General features: G+C 38.2%; 2 protein-coding genes and 1 pseudogene across 5 annotated transcripts in view; 1 reads left to right on the top strand and 2 right to left on the bottom strand.

Moving 5' to 3' along the window:
- LOC133575696 (uncharacterized) overlaps window positions 1–18,208 on the top strand; it is a 459,465-nt gene that overhangs the window by 204,775 nt on the left and 236,482 nt on the right. The window lies entirely within an intron of this gene.
- Window positions 385–9,336, bottom strand: LOC133575694 (uncharacterized; annotated as a pseudogene).
- LOC133575780 (major histocompatibility complex class I-related gene protein-like) lies at window positions 11,389–17,377 on the bottom strand. 2 transcript variants are annotated; one of them, XM_061928606.2, is made up of 8 exons: window positions 17,216–17,377; window positions 15,887–16,153; window positions 15,434–15,712; window positions 13,680–13,988; window positions 13,478–13,576; window positions 13,385–13,402; window positions 12,547–12,621; window positions 11,389–12,416 (listed from the first exon to the last, which is right to left on the bottom strand). In XM_061928606.2, the coding sequence occupies exons 1-7, from the start codon at window positions 17,271–17,273 to the stop codon at window positions 12,578–12,580; spliced, it is 1,074 nt and encodes a 357-aa protein (XP_061784590.1). In that variant the 5' UTR covers window positions 17,274–17,377; the 3' UTR covers window positions 11,389–12,416; window positions 12,547–12,577. The 2 variants fall into 2 exon arrangements, with proteins under 2 accessions (XP_061784590.1, XP_061784591.1); XM_061928607.2 differs by having other exon boundaries at window positions 11,389–12,452; window positions 12,546–12,621.

Here is an 18,208-nt window from a genome sequence, read left to right on the forward strand (position 1 = left end):
AAATCGGGAGATTTTCGGGAGAATATTTGTCCCGGGAGGTTTTCGGGAGAGGTGCTGAATTTCGGGAGTCTCCTGGAAAATTCGGGAGGGTTGGCAAGTATGCAGTAAATATTTTCTTAATTTACTAATTAATTAACTATAAAGAGTAGCATGACAGTGGAAATTTCACAAGAATTCACCAAAAACTGGAAATTGGGAATGCTACATAAAATCCTTTAGTGATTTTTAAGATGCATACGAACGAGGTGGCACTGTGCAGTTAAAAAAAGGGATATTTATTGATAAAAGAACAAAAACCGAGAGCAACAGGGAACTATCAAGAAAACAAAACAAACTGCTGAAACCCAGCAAAACACTCACAGGAAATGTGGAGCAGACGGCGTCCACAAAGTACGTGCGTACTAGAGATTGGCATCAAAAAGTATAGTCGATCGTCACCCGTGAACAAAGAATAATGTCCGGACAACGAAGGTAGCAAAAGGATCGATTTAATTAGTCTTGATTGCAAACAGAAAACAGGTGAGGGGAAATGCTCGGGGACAGAAGTGAAGCAGCCATGGGAAAACACCAACAAAACCGGAAGAGCCGCCAAAATAAAAGCACAGGACAGGAACTAAAACACTATACACTAACAAAAAGGCAAACATAAGGCATAAGGTGTAACCAGATGTGACAAATGGACTCTCAGAAATGAGCTGGGCCAAGATTGACACCCTGGATAATGAGGGATAAGAAATCTAGTGTCATGTCAGCACACTGTGACTGGAAGGCAGGATTGTTGTCTTTTAGGTGGAGGCTACAGTCCGCAAGAGAGAAGTGAGTACTACTTCTATCAATACAACTACTGTTACTTCATTTAGATACATTTTTTACTTGCAAATTATTATTTTTATTGACATCCAGCATCAGACATTCTTATCCATTACATCATATTTGCATACATCAATACATACATCATACAACAATGTCACACATGTTATATGTGCTGATGTTGTTAGAAAGTCCAAATTAAAGTCTTGACAGTTTATTTCAAATCCTGCAGTTTCATTTGCTGCTGCTGTTCTCACCAGCACACTTGTGTTTCTTACACTGGTACTTAGAAGACAATCTTTCACCACACACACTGCAACTCAACACTTTCTCTCCTGGGTGTGTTCTCATGTGTGCTACAAGGTTTGATCGCTCACAAAAGCTTTTGTTGCAGATTGAACAGGAATGTGATTTTTCACCAGTGTGTGTTCTCTTGTGTGTTTTTTCAAACACTGATTTTCTGTAAAAACCTTTGCCACAGATTCAACAGGAAAAAGGTTTTTCACCAGTGTGTGTTCTCATGTGCACTTTCAAATATTCCTTCCTTGTAAAAGATAAGCCACAGATTGAACAAGAAAAAGGTTTTTCACCAGTGTGTGTTCTCATGTGTCTTGTCAAATGGTTAGATTGTGCAAAACCTTTACCACAGATTGAACAGATAAAAGGTTTTTCACCAGTGTGTGTTGTCATGTGTATTTTCAAATTGCGACTCTCTAAAAAACCTTTACCACAGATTGAACAGGAAACAGTTTTTTCACCAGTGTGTGTTCTAATGTGCACTTTCAAATATTCCTTCCTTGTAAAAGATAAGCCACAGAGTGAACAAGAAAAAGGTTTTTCACCAGTGTGTGTTCTCATGTGTTCTGTCAATTTGCGACTTTCTACAAAACCTTTACTACACATTGAACATATATAAGGTTTTTCACCAGTGTGTCTTCTCATGTGTAATTTCAAATAGCTACTTAGAACAAAACCTTTACCACAGATTGAACAGGAAAAAGGTTTTTCACCAATGTGTGTTCTCATGTGCACTTGCAAATAGTTACTTAAAACAAAACCTTTACTACAGATAGAACAGATAAAAGATTTTTCTCCAGCGTGTCTTGTTCTGTGTTTTTTCAAACAAGAACTGTGTGCAAAACCTTTACCACAGATTGAACAAGAAAAAGGTTTTTCACCAGTGTGTATTCTCATGTGCACTTTTAAATTGCCACTTTCTACAAAACCTTTACCACAGATTGAACAAATAAAAGGTTTTTCACCAGTGTGTGTTGTCATGTGTACTTTCAAATTGAGACTTTGTACAAAACCTTCACCACAGATTGAACAGATAAAAGGTTTTTCACCAGTGTGTGTTCTCATGTGTACTTTCAAGTTGCGACTTTCTACAAAACCTTTACCACAGATTGAACAAGTAAAAGGTTTTTCTCCGGTGTGTAATCTCATGTGTCTATTCAGATACCAAAGGTATTTAAAGGGTTTGTCACAGTGAGAACATTTGAAGTGAGTGTTGTCAGTGTGACATGTCTTATCATCTTTAGAGTCTTCATCATCAGTGTCAGGAGAGTGTGACGTTGTGTCCTCACTATCTGATAGTGGAGCTAAGAGCTTGTCTGCTTGTGATCCTCCACAGTGGTCTCCATCAGCTTCTGTTGTCATGTGTTGTGTTGAGCTGCTGCTCTTCTCCTCACTTTCACCTTTGACCTCATCATCTTCACTCTTCACAGGGACACCAGTCACTGGGAACTCCACCAACCATTTAGGCTGACTGATGCCGTGTTCCTCTTCTTCCGTCAGTGAGTCTTCCTCTTCCTTTTTACAGGGCAGGGTCTGTGTCAAAGAGGAAAAGGAGACACCAGAGGGTCTGTGGCGCCTGGTCTTCCTCTTTGATGGATCCTCCTTCACCATCCTGAAGCTACACTCCTGTTTTTCAGGCAGAAGTTGTTCTTCACAGACGTCTGCAGGACACAAAATGACAAACATGCTTGAGAAATGTCCAGATTTGCTCAGTCACATGAGGCATTCAGTACGTTTACATGTACTTAAAATAACAAGTTATTATATGAATTGTCCTGAAAACAAACACACTGCTCTTTACAACATTATTCACAGGAAAAGAAGACCACTTTTTACGAGGGATGGGCAATATGGCCTAAAATCTATATTGCCATAAATTCCCTTCCACCTGAGTGCAGCTGGGATAGGCTCCAGCGCCCCCTGTGATTTTAATGTCAGTTACTGATGTATAAACTTGGAGAAAAGATGAGGTTGTTTACAGTGTAAATCTGTATTCTGTATTGTTGTCTCTGCTATGACGCCATCTTGTGGTCGAGTTTGCTCACTGCGAGTGCTGTAGGTTGAAAGTGTATTTCCTTTCGCTTCGTGCCTTGAACTCGAATTATGGTTTCTTCATTGATCTCACCAAGCAACGTTTGTAAGTGTAACCGGGGATTTCAACTAGATGTGGAACGGCGGCGCCACGGCGACAGACTCGTTCCGTTTTTTCTTCTTCAAGTCAATGTGTCAGTTTCCACCGCCTGGCTTCTATATTTAGTGGTCGACACAACAAGGCGGTTCAATTGAGCTAAAATCTGCTCGTGAGGGACAGGAAGTCATGCATAAACACAAAATAAATCATCCAGTTTACTTTCAAAGTAGAACATTCTGTTTAAGGCGGATGGTATTCTACATTTTGAAAAGTCCTAATGGACAAAAAGTCAACTTGTCAAAAGGTTTTCAGACCTAATTTCACCTCCTTGACACAAATGGACGAAAACATGCTGATTCTAAAAGGCCCAAAATTAAAGAATCATATAACAGGCATATCCCGGGCAGTTATATGGGGGCCTGTACTTCAGCGTTGTATTAAAATGACTAGTTCCATCTCCAACATGAAAGCGAGTGTCGCCAACGCTACTGCACACAGGAAAACTTGTGGAGGAGAATTGCAAGTAGTCGAAACAAAGATTGTGAATGACTGACAAGAGGCTCACTTTGCTCATGTAAGTCTACTGTGGAATAAACATGCTCAGGTGCTGAGAGCGATGCACAGAGTGAGACCTCTTAGTCCAGTTTAAAATCCACAGACCAAGAAGGAAACACACGGGCATAGCAATTTATTGATGACGGCAAGAATTAAGTCATTAGGTTTTTATTCATTTATATCGGTCCCGGCCTAAGATTGCATGAATAGTTTAATTCCTCTGGACATCATATTTAATGCTTTTTTAACACCATTTAAGGCCTTGATTCCCGGACGCGGCCACCACTGCTGCTCACTGTTCCCCTCACCTCACCTCCCAGGGGGTAAACAAGGAGATGGGTCAAATGCTGAGGTAAATTTCCCCACACCTAGTGTGTGTGTGACAATCATTGGTACTTCAACTTTTATTTTTTGGGAAAGTCCATTACTTTTAATGCTTTTTAATGACCCACAGAAACCCTGCTAAAGCTCTTCAATTTAAACAAATGTGGACCGATCGATACAAAAATCAACAGTAACAACACCAAATATAATATCAGTATAAGGTCGATACAGTGGTTTGATCAACATTTTGTATTATATATATTTTGTTGATTTTGTTATTGTTTACAAACTCAGTAAAAAAGGAAGACTTTAAGGGCATAAACCAAATAATTAAATTCAGAGCCATATTTAAATATTCAATTGATATTCTAACACCACCATCCTGTGTTTTTGTCTGATTATGATTGCCAACAAAAATGTAATTATTCAATTATCTTGAAAAATTTTAACATCAGTATCCGCATTGGTATGACCGATACTGCCCCTGTAATTACTTGGTACTGGATCGATACCTACATTTGTAGTATCAGCCAAAACTAAAGTATCAAACAACAAAACAAGTGATTATTACATTTTAACAAAAGAGAAGAACAAGGGATTATTACATTTTAACAGAAGTGTAGATAGAAACACGTTACATTAGAAAGTTCCTAAATAAAAATATAGTTCATGGAATTATTGAGACATTTCTAGGATGTATTTACAATTTTTACGAGATTTTGATAGATTTTAATACATTCTAAGCCGGCGTGGCTCGGTTGGTATGCGCCCGTGCCAGCAACTCGACGGTTCCAGGTTTGATCCTAGTCACTGCCGTTGTGTCCTTGGGCAAAGTACTTTACCCACCTGCTCCCAGTGCCACCCACACTGGTTTAAATGTAACTTAGATAATGGCTTTCACTATGTAAAGCGCTCTGAGTCACTAGAGAAAAGCGCTAAATGAAAATACTTCACTTAAAAGGGAACCACACTTTTATTTATTTTGCCTATCAAGAACACACATTTTTATTTTTTATGCATTCTAAATAGTAAATAAATGCGATCAAAAGTCTGCTTCCAATAGAGGCTATTAGAGCCGCACTATTCTGTTCTAACTAGAATTTAAAAAGCACCCAAACACTTAAGGTTTTATGTACATCCATCCATCCATTTCCTACCGCTAGACAGACAACATTCACACTCACATTCACACACTAGGGCCAATTTAGTCTCGCCAATCAACCTATCCCCAGGTGCTTGTTTTTGTACATGCAGTAGGTATATATGTCATTTAGTAACTAACAGGCATATTTTTTTAAAATATGTAATATTTACGTATTTTTGCTCATAAGCGCATTCATTTAAAAAATGCATCACGACGTTTGCTTTTTTTTTTTAACATCACTGAATATTACACACTGCAGACTTCCTGAGAGCCAACAAACATAATAAAACATCACTTACTATACAAGGTCTGCTGTCACTATGATGGAGACTGATAGAATGTTGTTATATTCCTGTTTGGATGAAGAATGTTTCATAATCGTCGCACGGAATAGGGGAGTGAAGCCAAGTGTCTTTTCGGGTCTAAATTGGCTGTCAAAGGGTACCAACTTGTCAGAGTACATCCTCATCCTTCTGCTATCCAGGTGAGAGGTACGATTCTGGAATAATCTTTCACCAGCACCGAGGCGAGGAAGAAGCTCACCAGCCGGTGATGTCAACATAGACACACAAGCTATAAATAGTTTGTCTGCGTTAGCACTTATAATAACAATATCACTAATACTTGCTTGCTATTCAAGCCACAAAATGCAAATGGAGTATTGTTGGTGCTTTTTGGATGGTTATAGAGGACCTCCCATTGGCTCCATTGCAAGTGGACTTTTATTTACATTTATGAGTTAGAATGTGATTTTAAATATATATATATATATATATATATACATATATATATATATATATATATATATATATATATATATATATATATCCATCGTCATGTTTTTAATGATTGTGAACGATAGAAAAAATTCCCCAAAAAGTGCAGTTCCCCTCTAAATTCCAGTGATTAGATTTAAGACTTTAAGTCTATGAGCATGAAGTGATGAAGCCTACTTGGATGAGAGGACAAACGTCTTCTAAGACAAAGTGAACAGTCCAGTTGTGATGGATTGAATGCCCTGAGAATAAAATGATATGTGCTTACTTGGACTGTGATGAAGCTGTGAGGACTCAGGTGGTTTGTCTTCATGCTCTTCAGTCTTCACAGAGATCACAGTCAGTGGAAACTTGCTGACATCATCCTCCTCCTGCCCTAGAAGACACTCTCCCTCCTGAGTGATCCACACTTCCTCCTCTTCCTCTTTCATGTGAGGGGGCTGCTGGACGTCTGTTGGGTAAATAAGTAAATAAGATTAAGAGAGAATAGAAATAGTTTTGGACTGACACTCTTAACACAGTGAGAATATTTGTGTGTTGTGTTTAAAATGTGTAGCAAAACAACCAATAAAAATACGAGAAATACTTCCTTTTGTCCCAGTCACTAAAATGTATTAAAAAGTGAGTACGAAAACGGACTTGGAAATTTGATGATGGGCAATTTGAAAAGTGTTGTACAAATATGAGGCAGCATTGATTGAGGCATTCTTAACTTTACACTCACTGATGTAAAGTGTGTAAATATTTTATTGTGTATATTGTCTATGACACCTAAACGTTATCTCTAAACTTAACCACAATCTTGTAATGACATAGTCATTACCATAACTTCAATATCATGGAAATAAAAAATCTAATTCCAAAATCACTTAAATAGTATGTTTTTGTCATCATGCAAAATACTTTTTTGTGGTCATTTTGTTGGCTGGGCCAAAAGGAACTTTTACCAAAACATGTTTTACTAAGTGGTGTTTTATGGAGTATCTCCATCAACAATTCCTCTTTAGGAATTGGAGACCAACTACGACACGCTGAAGGAAAGTCAGTCACCTTTATGTTCTTTTAATAAATCAAGTGTTGACTACTTTAATTATTGAAAATAAATGTTTACTTTAATTAGATTTGATTACAGTATAAAATGTATTTGGTGAGTGTGTGAGTTTTGTGTAAACATGTTGATACAGGTTTACATCTTCTTGGGGACTGGAACACAGATATGTCCTGAAAGGATGCACCCATTTTTAAAACCTTCACGAAGCCGTGCCACCAACATTGCCTCACTTAGCTCATTAAGCAAACTACCAGGGTGAGTGAGTCTTTTTAAACCTTCATAGACCTCGTTGTTACTTCTGACCAGTCTAAGATCACCACAAGTTGAACTACTGTATGTGGCTTAAGTGATCATTCCATCATTTTCTATACCCGTAAAGAACATAGAACCGAGGCTGACGGCCAGAAAACAAGCAAAGCTACAATCCTCAAGACCTAGACTAGCAAGGCTTTCAATGACAAACTGGCAAATTAAGACTCACGCAGGTACTTGCAAGTACACAGGTCTTTGGGTCAATTCCTGACCTCAGAAAAGTAGATAACTTCACAGTAAAAGTGGGTGACAATATTATAACAAACAAAAATGAGATTACCTATCTTGGCTGCATTGTAGAGACTAATCTCTCCAGGGAAAAAATGACTACTAAGGTAGTCAAAGAATCAACCGACGAATTATGTTCTTACTAGTGTTGTCCTGATACCAACTTTTGGTACCAAAATGTATTTCGATACTTTTCGATACCACAAAAAAGTGCATTATTGGCTTTATTTTAACAAAAAATCTTAGGGTACATTAAACATATGTTTATTGTTGCAAGTTTTTCCTTAAATAAAATAATGAACATACTAGACAACTTGTCTTTTAGTAGTAAGTAAACAAACAAAAGCGCCTAAATTAGTCTGTTGACATATGCAGTAACATATTGTGTCATTTATATTCTATTATTTTGTACACATTATTAAATGACAAGTGGTAGACAATGGATTATTAATCTACTTGTTCATTTACTGTTAACATCTGCTTATTTTCTGTTTTAACATGTTCTATCTACACTTCTGTTAAAATGTAATAATCACTAATTCTTCTGTTGTTTGATACTTTACATTAGTTTTGGATTAAACCAGAAATTTGGGTATCAATCTGATATCATACACCATTCCATTAAAATACCCATGCAGCTGACTAGATACTTCCAAAATGTTAAATATATTGACCATTATAACACCAGAGGTAGTTGTACAAATCACATTCAACCCAGATTTCACTCCAAAAAAGGTTCTAATTTGTTTGCCTGCTATACCACCAACATGTGGAACTCTGTATCAATAGCCATAAAGGAGTGTAAATCCCTTACTTCCTTCAAAGTTGCTTTGAAAAGACATTACAGGTTGTGGCTACTCGTAACTGGGAATATAATTATATTTGTATTTATTTTCTTGCCGTATATTTGTATTTTAAATGCTACGTTCTACATAGTACTGTGTTCTGTGTGAGTGAACACATATTTCAAGTGAAACCATGTCAGGCTTTCTTGTAGCAGTGAATGTGTACCGTGATGAAAGTGTACCCTTTCCTATGCAAACTTCTCATAAGTCCTTCAATCAATCAATCACACATTGTTACAAACTGAGAGGAACATCAACCTCAAACTGTCTCGTTTTCATGAAGAATCTAAATGAAAGCATTGCATCATCCCCACAAGACAAAGCATCTTCCTATTGAAGAAAAGTGTTACTAATGAAATGTAAAGTTAGTAAAGATGTGAGAGTAAGAAGTCAACAAACCTGTTCTGTGTAACACAACTTGATGTTTCTTGAAAACAGCGTCCAGTAGTTGATGTTGTCGCTCCTTCTCCTCTTTTGTTGGACAAAGTTCCTCCTCATACTTTGCTATCGTTCTTTCTCACATTTTCACACAATCACAACACTTTACACTCACATTTGATCTCTACTTAGCGATGTGTTGATAACGTCCGCGTCTCTTTGTTAGCAGCTAACAAGCTAAGCTAACTAGCGAGCTAAGCTAACTAGCACAAGACTTGATAAAGTGCGCTCAGACTAATGTATCCGGATACAAACAATGACTAACAATGTTTCATCTACTACACGACATATATGCGTACATGTATGCACTAAATACAAATAGAGAAACAATAATGGCCAGTGGCCACGTTTAGGCCTTCTCTGTCAAACGCCATTTTGCTTTTGACTCCTTCGTCTTCTTTGGATGGACCAGTTGAGGATTCAGTGGTCTCGTTCTCGCGAGACTCTCAATTGACGGGTCAAAGGTCGAAAGGGATAAACTAACCTAGAAAATGTCTTCTTTATTACCGAGTGGTGTTGATTTGGAAGCGAATGTCGACTTTTAATATTTTATGCGATGGAGTGTTGACTCCTTGAAAGCCCATTTGTGTCGTTGTGGATTCAAGGCATTCGGAAATAAAAAACATATATTACTGCCAGCAGGGCCGGCCCGTGGCATATAGGCCGTATAGGCAAATGCTAAGGGCGCCGTCCATCAGGGGGCGCCACGCCAGTGCCACAAATGTTGGAGAGAAAAAAAGAAAAGAAAAAAAAGTTGGTACTATTATTTCTAAATACAAAAAATAATCCCACGTTAATTAAAATGCAGAGTAAAGCCTATTTAATAGAAATATTATTTGTTACAACATTACGCCCCCTCACCCCCTCCCTCTCCCCCCTCACGGTGCGCCCCCTCCCTTCCCGTATCATGACTCTTTTTGGACGTCACCACATCAAAAAATCAACACAAGATGTCAAAACGGCCAAAACTGTCAGGTGCCCAGGGAAGAAAAAAGAGAAAAGAAGAGGAGGAGAAACGAGAAAAGACAGAGGTAGCAGGTAGGTGAGCCGAACATGAAATGATTTGTCTGTTACAGAATGTGATAGTAACCCGGCTTTTTAGCATTAAGCTAATGTCACATGATTCGGCAATTGCTAATCAATAAATAGCTAGTTCTGTTTTAACGTCGGGTTAATATTGTGGAGGGGGCTAAATTGTTATGGAAAATAATAATGTAACGTTAGGTAATTACAGTACTCCCACCTTACATTCCTCAGGGACATTTGTATTAGATCTTTTAAGCAGCTGTTTTTTGTTTACATTGTTATTGCCTTCTGGTTAGCTATATTTGCCCTGCAGGTAATAGTCACTTTTCCACCCCTTTATATATTAGGTATAGTTGTAAGTAAAAAAAAAAAAGGTCAAAGACAAAGCTATTCGGTTTCTTGTGAGTATATACACTTCACTGCCGATGTGGGGGGGCGCCACCTAAAATCTTGCCGAGGGCGCCAGATTGGTGACTGCCGGGACTTTTGCTGCGTGGGAAATGGGAGTCCAAGCCAAGAAAAGCGAACAAGAGGTGAAGGAGGAAAAGGCTGAGGACTACCAAAACACTTTGTTAGTAAAAGACACTGTTTACTTTTTGCCAGACCCTCTCTTTATTTATGACAGTTGGGTAGGAGAAAAGGATGGCTGCCTACCATGTACTTTGATATAGGCATGTACCTTGGTGTTACACACATGTACTTTGATACAGGCATGTACCTTGGTGTTACACACATGTACTTTGATATAGGCATGTACCTTGGTGTTACACACATGCACTTTGATATAGGCATGTACCTTGGTGTTACACACATGCACTTTGATATAGGCATGTACCTTGGTGTTACACACATGTACTTTGATATAGGCATGTACCTTGGTGTTACACAGATGTACTTTGATATAGGCATGTACCTTGGTGTTACACACAAGTATTATTTATTTGTTTACTTACTATGGTATATTAATTATGTATTCACTGTCCTGTTGCAGAGAACAAGGAACTGGGATATATTTGCAATGATATGAAAATAAGTAGGATTAAATAAGCTCTGCTTCTTCCTACTCCTTTTCGGACGTGCTGTCATGAAACAACTGGAAATATGTGATGCATTACATGTGTCGTATGCATGTTCCACATAAACTGAACTGAAACTGAACGGCAATAACGCCAGACTAAGTGCGGCCCTTTTAGGCTCATTACGTGACACACTTTTGTTTCTCATTCTAATTCTGTTTTTCAAGAGACAGTTGGCGACCCCAAATTCACACTAAATAATTCAAAACAGCTGGAAAAAAAAATCTTATTTGATCCGTAAAAGTGTCTCACAATCTGCTGTATGTGCTTGTGTCTTTTTTACAGGAATACTTGAGACATGTCACACTTGTTTTGCATGACTGCAAGCTGAAAGTGTTATCATGTGTGTAATGACAAACCACCTCCAACACAGAATTGTATTTGACAAGTTTTTACTGAATAAAACAGCCAGAATGTACATGAAACATAGTACACGTAAAACACTGAATATCAAGAGTATATGAACAGCCTACCTTGTTTACTTCCTAAATGACATCCTCGCCATGTTTGGCAATCAAGCAAAAATATGACTATGCAAAAAGGAACGGAATAACAGCAACTATTTTCAATAAATATAAACATTTTGCAACGCTTTGTCATAAAAATGTGTCACTGTCCCCCTCCGTCACACTAACTGGTAGGGTTGGCTACCCAATTCAGTGCTTTTGTAGGTAATGACCCAATTCCCTCGGTACTATCAATTCACGTAAAATCAAACGGTGCCATAGTTGGATACCTTTGTTGCATGTGACGTCATGTCCGGTTTCAGACTGGTCATGTCTGCTTTCAGACTAAACACGTAAACAATCACTCAAGCAGCACTCAGGCCGGACTCAGCCAAACTCCCTCTAAGTCATTTTGCCATTTTCAACACCAACAAAGTGTGCTTCATAAAAAAAACGCTCAAAAGTAAAGTAATGCTACACTCTTTCAAAATGCGGTAGCTTAAATGCTAATTTACATAGGATTAGCCATAGACAGGCTACTATTAGCATGGGCAATTTTACATGGCGATTTCAACACCTTGGAATTTGGTAAAGGAAACTACAACTAAGATTATTGTTAGAATTTTACAGTTTTGTGTAATGAGGACAATTCTTACAGTATTGGCACTTTGTAGGGCGCAAGCTAACAAATTCCTCTTCCTGAAAAAAAGCCACTTTCTAGTTTGACAATAAACCATAAATAGTTAGACAGTGCTGCCATCAAATGGTCTTGGAAGTGATCAACATCAACATGTTTGACTGGCAAAATATTGTTGAAAAATGCAGATTTTCTCAGCCATAAAGAGCCAAAGAAGACATGATGGATGAGATGAGGAGCAATTAGTGCATAAATGTCCAAGTGTGATGAGGTCCCTCAGCGATGGAGACATCTCTCTGTGTTCCAGTGCACAAAGCATCCTGGAGGAAGAAGATGACTCAGCAAAGCAGGTGAATCCAAGTGCAGATGTTAGCATGTGGCAGAGTGAACATCATCTTCACACAAAGTCAGAAGAACATTTGGAGGTGCATGAAAAAGAAGAGTCCTCACTGTGTGCCGACTGCTGTGTCTCACTCAGCCTTCAGCCTTCACGTCTCTCTGAGAGCTCGTTACCAGCGTCACCAGCTGTGGGAGCACAAAACGCACCGTGAGCTGCTTACGCTGCTCATGCTAGAATTTGGGAGGGAGTCCTCCTTTTTCATTGTCCCTTTTACTCTCTGTAAAGCAGCAGTTCCATTGGCAGCAAAACAGGCCCAGAGTATAATACTACCACCACCATGCTTGACGGTAGGAATTGGTGTTCCTGGGATTAAAGGCCTCACCTTTTCTCCTCCAAACATACTGCTGGGTATTGTGGCCAAAACAGCTCCATTTTTGTTTCATCTGACCACAGAACTTTCCTCCAGAAGGTCTTATCTTTGTCCACGTGATTTCAGATGAAACAAAAATGGAGCTGTTTGGCCACAATACCCAGCAATATGTTTGGAGGAGAAAAGGTGAGGCCTTTAATCCCATGAACACCATTCCTATCATCAAGCATGGTGGTGCTCTGGGCCTGTTTTACACCAGTATCAAGATACTCCTAATGGAGGGAAGCTTTTATTTTCCTGCTAAACTTGTAACACGTGTCTACATCACACCTTAAAACAGGAAGTTTGCAAGTTGACCCTTACAAAGATACCAACAATCCAGGATTTTGGTGGTAAGAGAAACAGAAAGTCAATATTATATTGGATATACCTGACATAAAGGTGTATAACAAAGATGAATATGTAATAAATGATATTTCAATCTTTGTGGGGGTAAACTTACAAAGTGTGTGAGTGATGCTTCACCACTGCTTTGTTTATTGTTATGCTTTCCAAGAAAGAGAAGATGTTTTACTTACCAGCTGCATCGTATTCGGCTGAAATGAAAGAGAAAGCAGGTGAAATTCACATCTCATGAATGACAGCAGAGAGGAAACATTTGTGTCCCTCACCTTGTCTGCTTCGGCGACGCTTGATGATGAAGATGATGATGATGATCAAGAGGACCACCACAGCGAGGACCGCCAGCGTGGCAGTGAGGCTCACGTTGCCTGTTGGTATGGTATGATTGATTTGTTTGACAGCTGCTTCATAAGTCCCATGAAGGAACATCAGGTGGTTACATTGACACTATTCAACATGTGTCTTTCTCACCTTCATGGCTTGCGTTGCTCAGGATGCTTCTTCTCTCCAGCTTGGTGACCAGGTCCTCCTCGACGCCAGACAGCTGGAACACACATTCGTACTTGCCCTCCACCTCGGCCGTCACCTCCACTTTCAGCTCCACCGACATCTGGAAGGTTCCGTCGTGGTTGGGGAGCAGCTCTCCGTGCTCCACGTCCTCGAAGATCTGCTCGCCGTCTTTCCTCCAAAACAAGTCGGCTCGGTCGGGGTAGAAACCTGTCGCCATGCAGCTGACCGGAGAGGATGGCGTCTTCTGGAGGAGGAACACCTCCGGAAGCTCTGCCCAGGAAGTGACGTGTGGATGGAGGATGACGTGGAGAGAAGATGGAGGTAAAGATGGAGTGAATAAAGGTAAAGTTGGAAAGAAAAAGAGACAATTAAGATACAGATAGAGATAAATGGACAAAATGGAGGTAAAGATAGAAAAAAGGAGAAAATGTAGGTAAAGAGAGAAAAGGCGAGAATGAAGGTAACGATGGAGTAAATGAAGGTAAAGACAGAGAGAAAAGGTGAGGATAAAAAGGTAAATATGGTGATAAGGAGAGAATGGAGGTAAAGATGTAGAGAAAAAGAGAAAATGAAGGGAAAGATGAGAGAAAAGAAGGCAAAGATGCAGAAAAAAGGAGAAAATTGAGGTAAAAATGATAGGAAAAGGAGAATGGAGGTCAAGATGGAGAGAATGGAGGTAAAGATGGAGAGAAAAGGAGAGAATGAAGGTAAAGATGGAGAGAAAAAGAGAGAATGAGGTCAAGATGGAGAGAATGGAGGTAAAGATGGAGAGAAAAGGAGAGAATGCAGGTAAAGTTGGAGAAAAAAAGAGACGATGAAGGTAAACGGACAAAATGGAGGTAGATATAGAAAAAAAAGGAGAACATGTAGGTAAAGAGAGAGAAAAGGCGAGAATGAAGGTAAATATGGAGAGAAAAAGAGAGAATGGAGGTAAAGATGGAGAGAATGAAAGTAAAGAGAAAGAGAAATGGAGGTAAAGATGGAGAGAAAAGGTGAGAATAAAAGGTAAAGATGGTGATAAAAGGAGAGAATGGAGGTAAAAATGGAGAGAAAAGGAGAAAACAAAGGGAAAGATGAGAGAAAAGATGCAGAAAAAAAGGAGAAAATTGAGGCAAAGATGGCGCGAAAAGGAGAGAATGAAGGTGAAGATGGAGAGAAAAGGAGAAAATGGAGGTAAAGTTGGAGAAAAAAAGAGACAATGAAGGTAAAGATGGAGATAAACGGACAAAAAAGAGGTAAAGATGGAGAGAATGAAAATAAAAATAAAGAGAAATGGAGGTAAAGTTGGAGAGAATGAAGGTAAAGATGGAGATAAAGGTAGAAAAAAAGGAGAAAAAGTAGGTAGAGAGAGAGAAAAAGTGAGAATGAAGGTAACGATGGAGTAAATAAAGGTAAAGATGGAGAGAAAAGGTGAGAATAAAAGGTAAGATTGTGATAAAAGGAGAGAATGGAGGTGAAGATGGAGAGAAAAGAAGGAAATGAAGAGAAAGATGAGAGAAAAGAAGGAAAAGATGCGGAAAAAAGGAGAGAATGAAGGTAAAGATGGAGGGAAAAGGAGAGAATGGAGGTAAAGATGGAGAGAAAAGGAGAGAATGGAAGTATAGATGTAGAGAAAAGGAGGTGAAGAGAAAAGAGTATAAAGTGTAATGTCAGTAATGTTCCTATAGGGGGAGTGCTAACATGTTAAAAGGTGAAAGTACAAGGTGTGCTTCTACCTGTTCTCATTAGGACCTTCTTCCCATACTCCACATACTTCTTCAAGTAAGAAGGACATTCCTTAGTGAAATAATACTTCTGGTAGTCTAGATAAAGTATTTCTTGGTCCCACTTGAGTTTGGTGGGGAAAGCTTGTTGTTTTGCTGCAGTCCATGTCCATGTTTTCATGTCCAACGATATGAAATCTTCTCCATCATAACTGAACTGATGCCAACCTTGAACCTCATCAGTCTCATCATTCCATTCACATCCTGACATCATCTGGAAAGTGTGAACACCTGAGAGACACAAAGTGTTGTAAAGCAGAGTGAAACTAACACACTACATGTCTTTGTTGTAGGTTATTATGGGATGGACAGAGACAAGGTATATCAGTGCAGTAATGTGTGTTTTTAATACAGTATACAAATATCAAATATATTAGAATAGTAGAAAGTTCAACATAAACAAACCTCCAGTTTGGTTGAAAAGCTTCTTGGCTTTTTCAATGTTGACTTTGAAGTCATGTTCTTTAACAACATTCCTCTCTGTTTGTATCTGCCAGTAGTTTGGATCCTCTGCTGTGATTTTGTTCATCCAGTCCTGTTTGGATTCTGCTTTCCTGATGTTGTTGTCATAGTAACTAATCTCAACTTCATCAACATAACCAACCTCCACAAACTCTGGGAAGTTTGGAACTTGAGAGGATGCAGTGGTGAAATACTTGAGTGAATGAATCACTGAAAGACAAAAGGCAGAAAAACAACATTTGATTGTTTAGTTTCATGTTGAACAATTCCTATTTGAAATGATGTTGTCTTCATTTCAACTTCAAACACTGCTGCTTCTCACAGTAAACAATCACTTCCTGTTCTAAGAGACAATATTTCATATTTATACCTCACTTTAAGACCACACACATGAATAACTTGACTTATTTCCTTCTCCAACTGTAAGTGTCAAATAAATATATGACATTATTGCTAGCAGAGAAGTAAAAGTCGTTTTTCTAGGTGAGGGGAAGTTCAAACTAGTGATGTCACTGCCAAAGCATGGAAATATAGCAGCGCCTTATGGGATGTTTACAATGGAATACAACAACAATATTACAATACTCTTCATTTAAATATTAGGACTATTCCCAGTAAAAAAAGCATTTAAGAAACATGTAAAGTCACTTTTTAGACTTAAGAGTTCATCTTTCATGTTATCAGTTTGAGAACTTTTTTTTTCTCTTTCCCTTTTTCCTTTCTTTTATTGTAACTGGATCTGTGTACTATTATTTTATTTTGTACTTTTGAAAAGAACCCCAGGAAGACTAGCCTGGCGTTTGTGCGTCGACTAATGGGGATCCTCAATAAACAACAAACAATAAACAATAATCCATCCATCCATTTTCTACCGCTTGTCCTTTTGGGGGTCAATTATATCCATTATTTCAGAATAAATCCCAAAAATAGAGTAATTTTTGTGTATATTAAATGATTCTGATCTACATCTCATCTTATAACTGATACTACTGATTGTTTCCTGGATTAATTATTGTTATTTTCCTATTTAAAAGTGAAACCAACGTTTCCGGAAATGCTAAAGTAAAAAGTTTGATGTAGTTTGCTGTTAAAGTGAGACAACTTGAACAAGTTTGACTCATGAAAAGTTTGAGCAACAAATGAAGATGCAAACTATTGACTGATTGATGTTGGTGAAAAGAGAAGAGCGTCAATAATAATGAGAAGAAGTATTTAGGATGAAATGAGCATGTAGGAATGAGGTGTATAAAGTTGTCAAGAAAGTGGACTTACCAGGCGTCACGCTGTGTGTTTGTACAACTAGGAGAAAGAAGAAAAGCAAGTTCATCATTAAATGTCACAAGTGCACAAGTCAATAAAAAAGTTTCTAGTTTTAATCCTCAGAGAAAAACAAGGCGACGACAACTTGCTTGACGAGTAAACATGAAATGACGCCAAGGCGGAAACGAGCTTTTATATCAAATCGGGAAATCACGTGACTTGACAGAAGTTTCTGGAGGAGGAGACAAATATTTGACAGCCACGCAGTTCCTCCACTGCAGCTAACACATGAATATTAACAAAAAAAAAGTCATCATTACAAGAATAAAAGTGAATCTAGCGAGGGTGACGTCATGTTTTTTGAAGCAGCTTTATTATAATACACACACAAACTTTATAGGAACAATACACAACAACAAGATGAACGTTTTACATAAGTCATACTGTAGGTCTAAGCGTTTAAAACACTCTTTTAAAAGGAATAAAAACTATTTTGTTTGTTATTGTTTGTATTTTTGTAATAATTGAACATACATACACAATGCACACACACATCAATTTGTAACAATACAATAAAACAAATATATTTAATGATGGTTTTTTTCATTATTTTAACAATAGGCTAATGTATATTACTTTATATGGATTCTACAAGAAACACAAAACTTAAAAACTAAATTATTTACAATTGCACACACAAGGTTTTGTGCAGCTTCGCTCATTGTAAAGGAAGATAATGTGCTTCGTACACCTGCAGGACCGCAAGCAAGGTCGCAGAGAAAATGCGGACTGGAATTTGAGTGATGTGGGCATTTTCTATATGAACAAGTGGAATGGATTGGATACCGACGCACTAAAGGGGCTCTCTACCTTACGCTACGAAGTGAGGGGAAACTGGGTGAATAATAACAGGTTATATGATTATTTATTTAAACTCATATTCGGGCCACTTTATAATGACTATGCCGGCATGTATTTGTAAAAAAAAACAAAAAACACCAAATT

This window comes from Nerophis lumbriciformis, linkage group LG33, assembly GCF_033978685.3.
Source record: "Nerophis lumbriciformis linkage group LG33, RoL_Nlum_v2.1, whole genome shotgun sequence".
Classification (NCBI taxonomy): Eukaryota; Metazoa; Chordata; class Actinopteri; order Syngnathiformes; family Syngnathidae; genus Nerophis; species Nerophis lumbriciformis.